The following is a 17,831-nucleotide window of genomic DNA, read 5'->3' on the forward strand; positions in this document are numbered from 1 at the left end:
ACGCTTTTACTTGCTGAAAGCTTTATGGTCTTGATTCCCAAATATATTAATTTGTGACACCCTGGCATATTGTAACCCTGGATTTTTACCCCTTGTTTCAAATAAGTAATTTACTAACTTTTGTTAGTGAATAGAGCTTAATACGTACATTTGCAGACAGACGCACATGTTCTGATTAAGATAATTCATGACACAAGTGCCTCTTCCCCCAGATTGCCCTGTCTGTGTTCGCTGGTTCTCATTACAGAACAAGGAAAAAAGAAATTACTCGAGCAATTTCGACTTTTGGTTTCGTTTTTTGCTGTGTGATAAATGTCCATTGGTGTCAGAAGGTGTGGGAGAATTTGCAGTCTGCCTTCTCAAGGAAAACTGGTTTTAGGAAGAGCTCCCAAATATTCATAACCGATAGTGATGTTTTTGGGAGTGCGTTAATTTTTCTCTTTTATTGGACTTTTATATAAAAGGTTCTTGAAATGTGTTAGGGATATCCACTATTGGTCTTAATTTCTCCTAATAGGCATTTGGTAATGCTTTCCAGTAAAAAAATGAATACGTGCTATCAAGATTGTTTAAAAGTCCAGCTGTCACACAGCTAAATGGCCTTCTTTATGTGTTACCGTTGTGTCAACTCTGTATGAAATTTGAGATTCAGGAGAAAACTTTGATCTTATAGGAGGACATCTTTAGGAGGTAGCATTAGCTTAGTAGACAAAGACTGATAAATACTCATTTCAGTTCTCTGCAAGTTTTTGGCCTGAAGAAGGTTCAGTTTCATTAAAGGTCAGTAGTGCCCAAACTTGTAAGAAATTCCCAGGTTCTCAAATGAAATGTAGTGTGGACATAAAAGTTGCTGTTCATCTTATTAATGATTGAACATACTGCGACTGGTTACATTATCATAAATGATCTAGGGATTTTTTTTTTGTCAGCGTATATAAAATAAGCAAAGATTAACTTACATGTAGCATGACTTTTTTTGGTATGCTAAATTAACTGTTGTATGGTTCTGTGCTTTGTGCTTGTCTCTGATATAAATGCGGTCAAAGGGTTTACAGTGATAGTACAGTTAAAGGCTAGTTGAATCTCATAAGTTTCTCTAATACGTACAATTTATTTAATCTTCTAGCAAAATTCAGTGATTACAAATCAACGTGGTCCCCAGATCCCATAGGACACAATCCCACTCATCTCTCCAATAAGATGTGGAAAAACCATATTTCCTCAAGGAACACTACAGGGCTGCCCCGCCCACCTCCTGGCCTGACCAACCCCAAACCATCATCTCCATGGAACAGCACAGCACCCCGATCGGTCAGGGGCTGGGGGGCACAGGACTCAAGGCTTGCCTCTGGTGAGAAGAATCAACTGATAGCACCATTGATCAGGCCTGAGGAGTGTACGTTTTACAGCACTAATGGTTTGGAGGAAAGAAAGTTGCAGTTGTCTGGTAAAAGGAAAAAAAGTTCCTTCTTGAAATGGAAATTTGCTGTCAGTAATTGGAGTGAGGGGTGGGTGGGGGTGGTGTGTGGAGTCCCAGGTCCTGCTGCAGGGAATGAGTGAAGAGGGCTGAGAGCTGCAAGGAGGGAATATCTACTGCATGGGGCCTTTCAAGGCTAGACGCTTTCTGTGGGTGCGAAACTCCTCAAAGATAAACTCTAGTAAAAAGTGAATCTTGTGAAATGTGAGGAAAGATGTGTTCTTGTTTTCAGGACTGAAGGTTAGGCTTTCATTTGTTAGCAGGGCTGATAATGCTGAATTGTCTGAGATTGAAAGACCTGACTGTAAAGAAAAATGGGGGGTTTTGTATCAAAACTGTCTTGATTGCTGTCTTCTAATTTGCAGCATCTACTTGGAGTGATGGTGGCTCAGTTCGTCCTAGCTACTGGCTGGTTCTTCACAATCTCACTCCACAGGTATTTTCTGTTGTTGTCTCTGGGAATTTGTTTGCTTTACCAAGATACAGATTTGTGGATTCTTCAGTTGTTTCTCTTTGAATAAAATCTAACAAAATCAGAGTTGTCAACATACGTAAGATGTGTTTCTACTAAACCGTGCTGCAGTCTGATTTGGTTTTTCTATTGTAATCTCCTCAGCTAACTTTAAGATGTTCAGTTTTTGCTACATGACTGTCATAACCTTTCATTACCTAGAGTTTCAAAAAAATTATTGGAACAGAAAGATTTTTCGTAGAAGTAAGGATAAGTTGCATGACCATAATGTGGCATGGTTTATAACTGTTAAAGAGACTGTTCTTTGGGATGTTGTCAATAAGAAAGCTGGTGTAACTGCCAGTTTTCACTTCGGTGTTTCCATAGTGAAACCACAGAATGTTTCCAGCACTCCTGCCAAAAACAGTCTAGTTAGGTTATTTCTGCAAGTATTCTCAGAGCTTGCTTCCATTCAGAATGAATTCTGTGGAGATCCTGGTTTCAGCAATCCCAATTAGTCTGTATTCAAGGCTTAGAAAAGCCTGTATGATTATCAGCAGCGCCCCGAGGTCTAGACAGAGAGTCCCCTGTTCAGCAGCATAATTTACCATGCTTCTACTACAGTCTAAGAAAATATCAGTGTGAAAGGAAAAACTAAGGTCTCCTTCAGATCACCGAAAATGGCAAACTGTCTTCCTTTCATAGAAAAGACTGTTTTCCTTGATGTGAAGGAAACAGCACTGGTGTGATGAAGAGGCACAGTTCTAAGTCTCCCTTGTGCAAGGTAGTTTAATACTGCTTTAGGAGTCATTTAATGGAAGAAGAATATTTGTTGGAGGCATTTAAGTTAATAGAAAAGAGAAGGAAGCAGATTATAATTATCTCTTCCATAATAAGTCTTCTATTCATTGTGAGTCAGTACACTAGAGGGAAGGACGTGTAAAGGTTAAGGTGGATTCAGGAACAGTATCTTCATTTCAAGTTTCTCTATTTTAACTTTGTCCATATTTGTACCCACACACAACTTCCTTTTCCATCATTTGAGGTTGTATTGTATAATAGGGGGGAAAGGGAGAAGGAAGAAAGTAGCACTTCCTTAAGTATCTGCACATACGGATCCCATTCGTGTGTGCATGTTCCTGTGGCATACCAGGAATGGAATCTGTCTGTACAGAACACCTTGGAGAACAGCAGTTACTGGAGGTAAGTAAGAAGCTGTTACTGCTGCAGAAGGAATGTAGGCAACAACTGCTGTGAAAACATTAGTTCAGGAGGAATGAACGTTGTTGGGTTTGGCAGAAGGATCACTGACTGTTTCTGTGACTGAGTGTTTCATAAACCACCTAGACAAAAAAGCACCAAAATAAATTTTAAAAAAACCTCATTGTAGAGGTGATATTTCCAGTTTTTGCAAAGAACTTTTAAATACTGGTTTATCTAAATTTGACTGAAATCAGATTGCTGGAGATTAAGAGATTCTGGTTCCTTTGGTACAAATCCTGATGGCTGAAGATGGTGAGAAGTACAAGTTGTATATAATTACTGGAAAACCTGCCAGCATAAGGGTAGTGACAATGTAAGAAACTCAGTGAGATGGGGAAAACTGGACTCAGGCTACAAGTGAGCAGGAAAGGTAAGTCTGATTATTCCATAAAGCAAAGTCATTGTAACTGTGAGAAGTCAAGGCATACTGATTCTGTTTGAAAATTAAATTCTCAACTTTGTTCACTTCCCACTGCTTTCACCTGTTTTCCTTTCTGAGAGCAGATTATCTTTTAATTAGTGAGACGAAGTTAGGATTGAAGTACATTTGGAGAAATAGTTACAAACATCTGTTTCATCGTGACTGTTCTTCCTCAGATCGATGGGTCAACCTTGAGGACGATCTGCATGCAGCATGGCCCACTGCTGACATTCCATCTGAACCTGACCCAGGGCACCGCCCTTATCCGATATAACACCAAACAGGAGGCGGCCAAGGCCCAGACTGCACTGCACATGTAAGCAATCCCCGTGTCTGTTCTTTGTTACTACGTTAGTCATGAACACAAAATGTCTGTCCAGTGCTATGCTTTGGAAACTTGTTTCAAGTATCATGGTTGGAAGGGAATCTTTTGTTCGTTGGCAGAGAAAGAAGAGAAACAACAGTGCCTTCTGTTTGTGTTACTCTAAGTGCTGGCACAAACTGGCACATAAAGAACTAAGAACGTGCAAATAGGATGGAATTGTGACTAGTATGCACCTTACTGTACAATTTTGGCCATTTTATAAAAGCTTCTGAATTTTTTCAGATTAAAATCATTCTTATATGCGTAACCTAAATATGTGGGAATCTGCTATAGTTTTGAGATACACCTGAAATACCTTACTTGAAAAGCTGCAGATCTGAGGTTTCCTGTTCTTAAGCTTTTTGGAACAGACTGTGGCTCTAGTATGTTTTGAAAATGTGAGAGGTTTTGAGACAAAAATCTTGGGGGGGGGGGGGTGTAAGCCCTTAAACTCAATAAAAACTTTTGATCTATACTAATCTTATCCTGAATTTCACAGGCTTTTAACCTGTTCTTCCTCTATTTTGTTTGTGCATTGCCAAATGCACGTTTGGCATATGTGCATTAACCATTTTAGCTACACTGTATAGGCACTTTATTGCTCTTGGTGTTAATGTTCAGGACCTTAGTTTAAATTTAGAAAGGTTTTGTTGCAGGCATAACAACTGAATGTTGCGGGGAGGGGGTTGGTTGGTTTGGTTTGGGCTTTTTCTTTCCCCTTATAAAATGGAAGGTTTTGTGCTTTGAGTCAGTTTCACTGTCGAGAACAGCTGAAGTTTTCTGTGCTCGCACCACTGTGGCAAGCTGATACCTCCTTTGGTTTGGGCACCTAATAGTGTTGTTTCCATGCCTTCTGAATCCCTTGCCCTACCTTCTGGCTCTAATTTCCCCCTCCCCCCCCCCCCCCCCCCCCCCCATATCTTGTCTTCTAGGTGTGTGTTGGGAAACACTACCATCCTGGCTGAGTTTGCCACAGATGAAGAGGTTAGTCGCTTTCTGGCACAAGCTCAGCCCCCTACACCTGCAGCAACTCCAAGTGCACCCACAGCAGGCTGGCAGTCCCTGGAGACAGGACAGAACCAGACAGATCCAGTTGGACCTGCTTTGAATCTCTTTGGTGGGTCAACAGGGCTTGGGCAGTGGAGCAGTGGTGGCGGCGGCAGCAGCAGTGGGGGTGATCTCACTGGCGCTTCGTTGTGGGGGCCCCCAAACTATTCTTCAAGCTTGTGGGGGGTCCCAAGCGTAGAGGATCCACACAGAATGGGCAGCCCTGCTCCCTTACTACCTGGAGACCTTCTGGGAGGAGGGTCGGATTCAATCTGAACTTAGAACTTTCAACTCTGACCTCGTGACCTTTTTTGGAACAGCAGCAGCACTAACTTGACCTTTTCGTTTTTTTCAACTTGCAATAAATACATTTATAAAAGGAAAAAAGAAAACGGAGAGAGAAAAAAAGGTGGGTCATTGACAGACTGTCTGAGCACATAGTTGCCTCCCTTATATAACTTCAGTTTTTTCGTTTGGAATATGAATCCAAAAAGAGAACATATCACTCTTGAAATACTTGAATCATGAACGCCAACTTAGAAAGACAATGTGAAGCAAGTACACATACCATTTAAATTTAAACACAAAAAATTAAAAAAATTAGTTTCTAGTTTTTCACTTTTTCATGTTATACGGAAGTTGTTGCTAAGAAACATATATACTGAAAAAATAGCTTTTTAACTTTGTTTGCACTGGGTGTGTTTCCGTCCTTAGGTCTACCATGTTGGGTTGGGGTAGGGGAGGGGTTCAAAAGAAAAAGGGGGGGGGGGGGGGAAGACTTGACGGAGCCTCACTTTAAAAACAAAAAAATAAATAAAAAAAATTTAAAAAGTAAAAAACCCACAAAAAAACAAAACAGAAAAAAAAAAACAAAACAAAACAAAAAAACCAACACTTTGTGATTGGCTGGTTGATAAGTACCAGTGTGTTCTGGCACATGTAACTGCCCACGTGTGCTTGTTTCTGTGTGAGTGCGTGTGCACATGTTCGTGTGTGTGCATTTTTTTCTCTATATATATAATCTTGAAACGCTGCATTGCTGATGGTCTACGGGCTGGCTGGCCATCTGCATGTCTTGATTCTGAAAACAAGACAGGCATGGTGGAGTCCCTGTGGCTGAAGCAGAATCCAGTTGGGCTGGATTAAAATTTGTCAGTAGGTTTTTTTAAATTCATTTTAGCAGGGTGCTATCTCAAGTCGGCAGATCATTGAGTGGGTAGTTGCTTCCTAGCCCTTGTTCTAACCCTGTGGTAGAGCAGAACACTGCCATATCCAAAGGATTTGGTGAGAGGGGAGCCAATGTTGTCTTTTGAGTAGCAGTGTATTTATTTATTTATGTCTGCATGTGGGGTTTTTGTACTGTGTGAAGCCTAGAATGTTTGTTATATAATGCAAGCCATTTTTTTTCTTCCAACGAGGGGAAAAGAGGAGGAAAGAAGACATTGCCATTTTTTGTGCGGCTAAGACAAACATTCTTATTCAGTCTCTCGCAAGCTTCAGTACCTTTAAAAGAAATGAGTGTTTCTCTTCTCCACCAAACCTAAGTAGGCACCCATAACTCATTCTTGAAGAATCTATCAAAAGCTTGAAAGTCCAGCCCAACCAAATTAGCCTTTTAATTGATTTACTGCTTGTATTAAAACTGACAAAAACTAAATTGTGTCAGCAAATAGCTGGCCGGCCTGCCTCATATCCTGAAAGCACATGCAGCTAACTCCTTTCTGCGTCCTTCATGGTGAGCGTTACCTGTGCCAGGCCTTGGTGTATTACAGCACCAGACCATCACTGACAGAAACGTTTACTTACGAATGTTCTTAAACCAGTGTGTACTTCAAACGTTTCCTTTTGTTTCTCTGTGTTGTGTTTTTTCCTGTGTACGTGGTTTTGCTTAGGGAGGTATATAACTAGCAAAGACTTTTTTTTTAAAAGAAGTATTGCACCTTTTTGTTTTTTGTTTTTACTTTTTCTGTACTGTTGCTTTTTAATTTCTGTATTTAAGGAAAGGTTTGGGGTTTTTTTAGCATCAGTGTAGTAGTACTCTGGGCAGGATAGGGGTGACCTATAATCCACAGTGATAGCCAGTGTGTGCGTGCATGTGTGCGCTGGGAACAAAACTTTTAAGACCTGTTGTTGTGAAAAGAGTTATAGCAGGCTTGAAGGAACATCCCTTGACACAAAGCGGGAAGTCTTTCGGGGGGGTGGGGCCGGGAGAAGAGGGAGGAGAGATGCTGGTACTTTTTCTGTAAGTGCTAGGACTTCCATGTGGTGTTGTCTAGCCATCATACTGTCTAAAGTGCCGACATTCTGTACCAGCACATACCTGTCCATTCCAGCCCTCAGCAGGAGCAGTGCTCGGGCTTTATTACCTGGGGGGGGGAGGATAGGGAAGTCTCTTTCTTCAGCGTTTTCATTGAAGGATATGACAATGTCTAATACATTTAACTCTAAGCATGGGTTGGGTGGGGAGAAGCAAAAGCAGATTCAAGTAAGGGGAGGGGGGGGTGCGTGTGTGTGTGTGTGTGTGTCCCTGTGTGCTGGGGGTGGGAGGGAAGGGCTAGGGAGTTGCGTGGCTTTTTTTAATTCGCCCTTTCTATGTAAACCCTATGTCACAAGGAAGACTGACTGAGGGGAATGCTGCATATACACATGCCTGTAGATTTGTATGCAAAGTGTTATGTGACAAAAAGTATGAGTAGGCTTGTATTTGTTTAGTAAACTGGAGTGTGCAGCATACTCTGGCCCCTTCTGAATATACTTTTCTATCATGTCTCCTCCTTCATCCATCCCACCATGCACAAAGAAACAAAATGTTCTCTTCCAACTCCTGCTAGCTAGTGCCCCTCGCGTGCACACATCCATAAAGCTTTGTTTCTGCTAGTCTCTGCTCGAAGACCAGCCGCGCTCGGACACGCAGAGCAGGTTCTTAAAAGTCCTGTGCCAGCAGTACTTCCTAGTGAAGCACCTTTGGCCCGAGTAAGCCAGTATCCGTTCTGTCACATGATTTGCTATACATGCTGGTTCATTGCTGTGTTCCACCCTCACTTCTCTCTCCCAACCTGCCCTAAGGTCCCTTTTCCTGCACTTTGGGCTAGTTGAGTTCATTGCGATACTACGGTGAAAGCCGGGTGCTAGAGCCCCTCTTGTTTACAAGACGTAATGAGGGATTTGAAATATTTAAAAAGAAAAGCTAAATTGTTCTTCCATTGTAAGCTTAAAGGGAAAAAAATTAAAACATACAAAAAAAAGACCAAAAAGTGCATATATATATTTTAGATGAAGACTAACTCTGGGAGCATTTAACAGTGTTTTTGTTTTTATTTTAACATTTTATTTTCCTGCTTTAAATTTGCAAGCATTCTCAGGAATTCTAGGGTAGGAAGCCAGTTTTTTGAAGATGGTTTATTTAACCTTATCCTAGATAGATGGCTGTTTCTTGTTGATAAACTTTTACAAGTTCCTGAATCTTCAAAATGTTTGAAAGTTTTTACTTTAAAATAAAAATGCTAAAAAAAAATAAATAAAAAGAAAAAGAAAAAAAGAAAAAATCTCCAAATGTTACTGTCAAGCGGGGGATCAAGAATTTTAAAGACTGTATAAATTAAAATACATCAAGAAAACTTCTCAATATCAGCAACAGAAATTCATTGTAATATTAAACAAGTTGTGGGAGAAGAAGGGTTATCATTTATAGTGCTTTGTTACTCATGCAGACATGTGTGCAGTTGCATGGAGAAGAGAAGTGTGTGAATGGAAATCTATCACTTTGTTCCCTCTCAATTGAAATTAAATGAAAATATTCTTCCAAGCACCTTTTTAAAAGCAAAGTGAAACTATAGACCTAATTAAAATGCAGTATAGTTTAACTGAAAGAGTCCTCAGTTAGGAGGACTAGCAGGAAATACATGATGGTGCTTCTTTAAACCACTTTTAAGTAGTGCTAAAGAAAACCAGTGCTGACAATACCCAATAATGAAGTAGTTTTATTATCCTGCCTTTTTCAGTACAGAAAAAGGAGAAAATATGAAAAAACTCCAGTAAAATGTACATTAGAAATCAACTTTCCTGTTTTCAGCTATTTGGTCAGTTTATTCCCCACTTGGAGATTTGCTGCTTGCTTTTCTTCACCCACCCCACCTCCCAGTCTTTCTGTTTTATTTTATATGAGGGAAATATCTGTTAAACTCTTCTGTTCACCCTATTGCTGCTGGCTGTCAGGGCTTACAGTCTTGAACTTAAGAGTTTGGTGTTGGGATGGCCAACTTCTGTCTCCCAGCTCTAAGGGTCAGGGGCTTACTCTGCCTGAAATGGCTAGGCTCAAACCACAAAAACCGCGCTAGTGCCTTTTTACATGCACCCACATGCCCTACAGTAGGGGAAGGGAGGGAAGACGAGGCAAAGTGAGGCAGTATAGCCACTTCATGGAAATAGATGTACCCGTTCTTAAGGAAAAACAGCATGCTGCATAAGCATGTTGTGCAATGAGTTACATAACAATGGTTGAGATAACTTTTCATTATTTAAAAAAAAAAAAAATCAGATGCCAAATTCCTGTCCTTTTCATTAGTTGCCCAGTGTTTTCATGTTGCGCTGCGTGTACATCTGAGTGTATACATGTGTGTTGAAAATAATGCATCAATAATAATAATAATGTGCTTTTAAAAAAAAGTCCTGTCATGGGCCAGTAGAAGGAGGGTTTATTTAGGGAATTTGGGATTTTATTATTTTATTTTTTTATTTTACGGAGAGAATTTCTGAGTGTTTTGCCAGAGGCTGTGTTTTATCAAATCAGCAGTGTCCTAAAAGAGAGGAAATCATAGGATTTAGTCAAAAAGATCCCAGGAACTTGACAGTCACTTAGAAGTGGGTTGTGACTGATTGCTGAAGGGCTGGCAGTCTGGAGCTTCAGCAGTCTGCTGGGTCCAAACCTATTGTAGTACAACAGTCTGCTCCTCCTTTCTCTAAACATGCAGGCCTGCAAATGTTAGTGACTGTCTCCTCGGTGATAGTTTTCCTAAACTGTTAAAGTGACATTAATCTTGTTGTTTTCCAACTACAGTTGATAGTTCTGTTCCTCTCCAAATTACATGCAGCTAATCATGATGTTGCTAGTATGGCTTAGTCATGGCACTCGTAACCATTGCAAGTGATTTCTGAGCATTGTGCTAACCAGCCTCATCTTCTGGGGACAACCATCGCTTAATGTTGTAAATATTCTGCTACCATTTGAGATTGTAACAGCAAAAAGTCAGCAGGAATTGATGTTAGGGTACTTCTGGGCTCTTACAAAACTGTTCCAGGGAGGGAATCGGTGGCAGCATCTTGTTTAAACATATTGACAAAGGAGGTAGGGAAAAGAGGCTGGGGAAAGCACAGCTTGGAATAGACTATGGGCATCTCTTTCCAGATAAAAATCAAACATAACATCTGTCACTGAAAAACACTTTTTACTTTCTCAAGTGACAAACAGAACTCTTTTTATCATTTTGTTCTTGTTTTTAGTTCTCCAGGTTACATAGTTTAAACATACACATACTTCACAGGTGGTTTCAGTATTCCTGTTTTTTTCCTGGTTTTGAATCCTTCAGTGCTTAACTCGTTTAAAAAAAAAAAAAAAAAAATTCAGCAATCTTCTAAGCAAGTGTCCATTTGTTAGCAGCCACTTTGCTTACCCCGCCCTGCAGTGTGTATCAAGCTGAGAGTTTTTTAATGGGTTTGATGATTCTTTGCTCCATTTGAATATTTTATTTTAGCAGTGACAACAAAGTCTAGCAAGCAAAAAAAAAAAGTGGGGTACAGCTCAGAAACCTGTGTTGAGACCTCTGACATTTACTTTGGAAAGCAGTTTTAGTACCATGTACTTTGGAAGACTTGCCATCTTTTCCCAGTGGTTTTATGCTTTTACCTGGACACTTGCCCAGCAGTCTTGAGAGTGGGTTTTTTGTTGGTTTGGGGGTTTTTTCCAATCACAGGGTGTCAGGTTTTTCTTACAATTTTTTATTTTGCTTCATGTTAAGTGGCTTGTGTAATGAGCAAGAATATTAAGCCAAGCGTGTTTTTTCTCTGCAGTATAAACAGGATGTTTTCAACAAACTGGCTGGGATAACCATCTCAAAGATTAAATAACAATTGAACCTTTATATTAAGTTGGCCTCTTTTTTTTTTTTTACATGGAATTTCTAAACATTTATTCCTTAGAACTTTTCCCCTATTCTTTCTTCCTAAAAATGCTGCCACATCTTCCACTGTGTCTTAGTAGTGTATCCAAACAGTTCTGTAGGGGTTTTTTTTGGTTGGTTGGTTTTTTTGCTTCATTCTTTATTACGTTTACCTCTTAGGCTTCTAATTTTGTTTGTGCACATTGTTTTCCTGTTGACTTTAAGAGGAGTACTGTTTGTGTATCTGAGATACCCAAATTTGGCCAAGTCTGGTCCAGGAAATTAGGAGTGGTCCTCATGTGAATTAGTCCCACTGACCTTAAATGAGTGAGTGCTGCCCAGGTAAGGGCTCTTTGTATAAGTAGACCTTAGCTGGATCAGGGCCAAGGTAGCAGATGAGGACCTGTTGTATTTCCAATGCAGCAAACAACTGTGTTGCATATACCACATTCACTGTAAATCATGTGACCTTAGTATCCAGGTTTCTCAAGTGGATTGAAATGCTGGTTTTGTGGTGGATGGTTAGCATCTCAGGGTATGAGTCCTGACTGAGTAAAAGGTAGTTTATTCTCTCTAAAGAGGTAAGGTTTCCCTAGCAGAAGCAGCTTTCTTAATTGTAAATATGCATGCACGTATTTGTGGGCAGGAAAGTAATGCCAAGAAAACTAAGTTGAAATGAATTCTAAAACCAAACAAATGCTGTTGAAGTGCAACTCTGGTCCTGAGTCTGAAACATATGCAGAATCTGTTGGTTTGTCTAAACTGATTTTGCACAAAATACATTTCAGTTCTCTAGTTTACTTTCTACTATTTTGCAGTGTTAGGAACTGATACTGTTAGTTAGATCATATCAGTCATTCCCGCAGTGATCAAAATACAGATGTCTAAAACCCAAACTCTTTTCCTTTTCCTTCACCTCCAGTACTAGGCCTGTGGCAGAAGGATGTTAACAGTAATGGGGAGAAATATGCAAAGTTCCCCAGTGTAGACCGAGCCGGTTTTCCCTGTTGTCCTGAATTCACATCCAAACCTAAAACACAAAGCAAAAATTAGGTTGGAGCAGAGTTGTTGGTTGGGCTAAATGACAGGAGCCTAACTGGAGATTTTTAGCAGCCTTGCTAGTTCATGTCCCGCACAATGTTTTGCATAAGTGTCCCATCACTGTAAATACCAGTGTTGCTGAATTTTACCAAAGTTCCCCTGCAGTAGATAATAGGAAACAGGTCCATTTTGTAGTGACTCACGAAGCAGAGCTTTGTCTACAGTAGAATTCAAGGGTCTGTCTACATTGCTGTTAAAACTGAGTCAAGGTCCTGTTTAAAATATAGCTCTTTATTTTGTGGTGTTATGTGAGACTTTAAACTTTGTGATGTAGTAACTATAGCTTCTAATCCTTATATGAAAAGTGGTTTAAGGTTTCATCTGTGCTACAAAAAGCACCACAGCTCCTGATGGTTTGGAGCCTATTTTTGAAACTATTGTCAGGCCAAGATAGATGCAGCTTCATCTGTGGCACGCAGCAAACAATGTCCATTTGCATCCACGGTTTGCGTGCGTGTTGCTTTTCATCGAGCTATGCAGGAAAGTTTTTCTCTAAGAGTCTCCCAGAATCCTGTGCTGTATAAGCAAGCTTCTAGCAAATCAAGTGCCCTCTGCAAAGAGCCATTTTTGCCCTGTATGTGTGACAGTTGGGACTGGTGACATTCAGCAGTGTTAGGGCTCCTGTTAACTTTGTAGTGAGAAAGGGAGTTTTTTGACTTGACTCTGACAGCCTTTCTGTAAATGAATACAGAGCACTCCAGGGGAAAAGAAAAAAGGGGGGGGGGGGGGAGAATGCATTGTGCCAGCCAGCATTAAGTATTTTTGAAGCAAACATTCTTGACTGTGGTGGGTGGATGGGAAGAGAAGAGACTGGAGAAGTTTGCACGGATGCGCAATACAAGGAGGCAGTGCTTAGCAAGAAATGTTTCCTTGGGCACTAAATGCCTCCTCTTGGGTATTAGTGTGTGTTGTTGCATTCACAAAACTAACTTCCTCATTTTTTTTAACCTGTTTGGTTTTTTTAATTGAGACAAAGTGGAAGCTTCTCCTGTTTCAGATGAAAACACAACCATAAGTGAACATTCTCTTCATCATTTACTGTTGAGCAGTAAGAGCAGGTTGCACAGCTTGTTAGATTAGCTATTCTAGTGACATGGTTATGATATTTTGTGCTTTCTTTCCCCTCCCTCTCCCTGCCAGATATGGCTTACCCTTTCTATATAAGGCGCTGTGTGGGTTTTTTTGTTTTGTTTTGGGAACGTGTGGAGAAGAAGCAAAATGAAGTGAAAATGCAAGCCAAGGTAGAACAGCCTTACTTTAGGGGGTAGCCTTACAACAGAGCTTTATAGTGAGTGTGCTGTATTCCAAAATATGTAAGCCAAAAACAAAAAAAGCATTCATTTATGCAAAAAAAAAAAAATTAAAAAGAGGTGTTGGAAGACTTCTTTAATATGTACCTTCTAAAGGTAGAGTAAGGTCTCACCAAGTGATACGTTATTGTGATACTTCTTGCTGGGTCAGTAGGGATGGGTTGGGGTATAAGCGCTTAACGTTTTCCTCCTTCTGTGTTTTTACAAGCAGTAAGTTAAATGTGGTATTTATGAATGTGCCTTTGTGAGTATAGTGACTGTCTAATTGAGGAGACCACTTGGGCTGGAGGGGAGACAATGGTCAATTTATTCTTTCAAGAGGTCAGACATCGAGACTGCAGCCCACTGGTCCCTTTTGACAAGCAGCATATTTGGGCTGGTCTCTACACTGCACAATACGTATTCATATGTGGTAGAGATCGGGGTGGGGGGGTGCAAAGGGATGTCATGTGATGCACAGAAGCTGTTGATAGTTTTAGGCTAGTCTGCCGTTGCAGGTTGAGTTTGTATATGTATTATGTGGCTTCTCTTTATGTTTGTGTGCATGAGTGTGAATGCGTGTGGCTTTATTTTTTGTAAGCACTGGAGAATTGAAACACAGTGATGTTTGAGACAAATTTATACATGTGGAGAAGATGATGTTTTGTAGCTTCTGTTAAATAGTGGGTGCAGGCACACTTTTACCCTCTCTGTCCGTGTCCTGATAAGAGAAACAGGAAAATTTATTTTTTTCAACCCTTCAACTTCCAGCACACTTAACGTTGCCATTTAAATGAACAGGGTATTACACAAGAAGAAAAAAAGAGTTTTTGAAATGGTGAGGTAGAAGTGTTTAAAAGGAAAAAAAATCTGAAGTAATTTTTTGTTTCTTCGAAGCTGTTTGTAGCTAAACATGGGAATCTGCAGTGTCTCCTTCCATTTGTTTTTTTTCTAATAATTCACCTCTTCGTCCCACCCAAAACATGAGGTGTACAAGATCAAGAGCTGTTGCTGTAGCCCTTCATAATTCCCACCCTGAAAAGAAACTCCAGTGGGATCCCTCAGCTCTATTCAGGAAGACAAAGAGAGGAGAGACTCTGCAGTTTTCTTTGCTTCGCTCTCATTCCTCTCTAATGGCCTTGAAATGTATTATTATGCAAATGTGAATTTTGATACTGAACTTAAGAAGAGGTTGTTTGTTCTTTTTTCAAAAAAAAGGTCCCATATGTGGTCAGCATTGCTTCTTTATTTTGTAAGTGAATTGTAAACTATGCATTCTGCAAAGGGGGTGTAGGGGACAAAGATAGCTTTGCTAAACTGTTTAGGAGTTTCTGTGTCCATGGTATATCCATTATATTTGGGGAAGTGGGGAGGTGATGACTTTGAAATAAAAAGGAGTTGATAAGAACCTCTCTTTTTCAGAAGCTGACCGATAGGTAACTGGGCAGAGATTTGGAAAAGTAATGTTGACTGCAAAACAAAATCAGCTCTAAACCTTGTGCAGGATTGTGAATTCTAGCCGTGCAGTGTTAACGCAGGGCCAATAGGGTGAATGGGACACCAGCTCTACCTGGGAAACTATCTACCACCTCCTGTGTTCTGGCCCTTGTCAAGCTCAGGAAACACAGTACCATAGGCACTGTCTTTTGGATTTACTACTCGTTTTCCATTACAGCAGTCCTTGCGCTCTTCCAGGAGAACTGGAACACAGCTGGTCCTTGATGTCTACACTTTCTTCTCCCTAAAATTTTCTTTGCTGCTGTTTCTGGCACAGCTCATACAGTGACAGCACAGCTATGGACAAGATGGTGGAGGTGGTATTTACTTCCTAATGCTGATCAAAGCACGACTATGAGTACTGCATTTTTTCAGTATCAGCAGCTACCAGTGCTGCTTTGTCTGGTGTTACTTCCAGTGACTTCACATTAATGTTGGCAGTGTCTGAAATTTTAGGGAATGTAGACTGATGTGTAGACAAGGCCCTCTATTTAAAAGAAACTATCCTTTTTTACTGTAAGGTGGTATCATAATGGTCATAAACAAAGGATTCACTTCCTCACATCTTCAAAATGCAGTCATTGTGAATTATGTGTGCTCCTTGAAGCTTGCTGAGCTTCCAGGAGCCGTCTCCTCAGAAAAATGTAGATCTCACTGCCCTCTTCGTCATCTTAATAGGGACCCTTTGACTTGACTTTTTCTTTTGTCCATGGTGTACCATGGTACCTGCATTATCCTTGGCATTATCGTAGATGTAATATCATAAACTGAGAGATTATCCTGCCTGTATTCAGTGTTTTCATGCAGCAATTTTATTTTTGTTGATGTTCACAGTACTGTAATGAGTAATAGACTTGATGATCACTCTCGCATCTGTGCCTGCCTTGCAGATGTGATCTTATCAGGGTTCCACTCTGTCAGATTGCCTTTAAAAAAAAAAGAAAAGGAAAAAAAAAAATTCTGAAGTTTAAACTCGCTCACAAAAATACCTCGTGGTACATTTCCCCTTCTGATGTAACTTTTTAAATCTTATCTTTTCTTCTAAACTTAATGGGCTTTTATTTCTATCTGTTATCTCCTTTATAAAAAGATGTTTGAACTAGTGGTTTTGAGCACAGGACCAGAAGCCTGGAACTCCTGAATTTTAACATTGGCCCTTATTCTTCCCTTGCCTTGGGCAAGTCATTTAACTTCTTTGCCTTTGTTTTTTCATCTGTAAAGCGGGGGTGATAATACTACTTACCTACCTCACAGGGGTTTTGTGAGGATCAACTAGTAAATGTTTGTAAAGTGCTTTAAAGATAAAAAGCATGATAGAAGTATTATGAGGTTTTTACAGCAAGATCGCTCATTCTTTTTACATTGTTCGCTTGTGTGGAGGGAGATAACCTTTTTTTTTTTTTTAATTATTAAAGCCATCCAACACTCAGATCCTAAATAACAGAAGTTGATGGAGATTCAGTTACTCGTACTCCTCTGTATGCCAGTTTCCTTCTCCTGCTCTTCCTTATATAGTTATGCCAGTGTTGCTACAGGTCGCGAGTGTCTAGTTGTACTTTCGGATAAGCTTCAAACTTGATTGAAGTACTTCGAGCTTGCTGCTTCTTTCACCAGATCACCAAATCGGAATCAGTTTGTGTGCTTTTTCCCTGCCTTTAAATAGTGTTTTTGGTAATGTCATCCTTCAAGTGGACACATCTTTTCCTGCCATCAGGAAGGGGGAGGTGGTGGTGTGTAGTTCCAGAGAGGGGACTGTAATATGAAGAACCTTGCCACTTTATGCTGCTGCTCCAGGGATGCAGGGCAGAATAGCTTTCTGTTTCCTTCCCTGAATTAATTTCAGTGTGTTACCAGTCACACTTCAAATGCAGTGTCTCTTCTTGTCCACAATATACAGAAGCCATCACCTGCCAATAAAACGTAGGAACAGAGGGAATGATAGTAGATGCTGCTTGTGTATATGCCTTACAGCTCTCCCAGAATCTCTCTGGGAGGGTGGTGGGGGAAGAGGTCTTCACTGGGTAAATCCCACAGCTGTCAGGGAACCTCTGCTACTTTCTCCCCTGTCCAATCACATGGTCGCTGTTTCTTCTTTCTTGGATGTGCGTCTCAGGGATGTGCATATGAGCCCATGCCTTTTGGAATTTGGCCTTTGAAATATCAAGAATATGGTTTCTGTACCTGAAACCTTCCTATTTGACACTCCCTGGTCCTCTCTGTCCTGCATTGCTCCCCGTGGCCTTAGGAACATCTCTCCACTGTTGCCATATGCCACCCTCTCCATCTCTGCCAGTACTCAAGGTGAAGCGTATACAGTGATTCTGCAGAGAAAGAAGCTGAAATGATGCATGTGCACCTGTGGGATTTACACACATACGTATCTTGGATTTCTGCCGCATCCTGTCTAAAACATGCAGAATATTTGATGCACCATGCTTTTTCTTTCTCATCTAGAAAGCAGAACAAACAGCAGTATGACTCTGCTGATGGTCATTCTGTAATGTTTACTTTGAATTAAATGCTAAGTATTTTCCCCAAAGAACCAAAAAAACCACCTTCTAACAAAAGTAACCAAATGTAACCTTTCTGGGGGCGGGGGAGGGAAGGGGAGGAGGAAAAGCAGTGACGGGGGAGCGTTCTGATCTATTTTCATCTCCACCGCTTGGATGGAGATACGAAATGCTGCTTTGAGTTCCACAAACATAAGGGATTATGTTTACAAAGGTAAATGCCTTCTACCTGTTCAGGAAACTGGCTAACGGTGGG

The 17,831-nt window shown here is 40.5% G+C and overlaps 1 protein-coding gene across 6 annotated transcripts in view; it reads left to right on the plus strand.

The window, feature by feature from the left end:
• Positions 1–5,644, plus strand: part of TNRC6B (trinucleotide repeat containing adaptor 6B) — a 120,705-nt gene extending 115,061 nt beyond the window's left edge. For 3 of the 6 annotated variants that reach the window (XM_050915603.1, XM_050915606.1, XM_050915607.1), the window contains 4 exons: positions 1,127–1,447; positions 1,843–1,913; positions 3,789–3,928; positions 4,909–5,644. In XM_050915603.1, the coding sequence (XP_050771560.1) occupies positions 1,127–1,447; positions 1,843–1,913; positions 3,789–3,928; positions 4,909–5,299 (923 nt within the window). In that variant the 3' untranslated portion in view covers positions 5,300–5,644. The remainder of the gene's footprint in view (positions 1–1,126; positions 1,448–1,842; positions 1,914–3,788; positions 3,929–4,908) is intronic. The other 3 variants (XM_050915602.1, XM_050915608.1, XM_050915605.1) reach the window with 2 other exon arrangements.
• The last annotated feature ends 12,187 nt before the right edge of the window (positions 5,645–17,831 follow it).

This window comes from Gymnogyps californianus, chromosome 1 (genome assembly GCF_018139145.2).
Source record: "Gymnogyps californianus isolate 813 chromosome 1, ASM1813914v2, whole genome shotgun sequence".
NCBI lineage: Eukaryota > Metazoa > Chordata > Aves > Accipitriformes > Cathartidae > Gymnogyps > Gymnogyps californianus.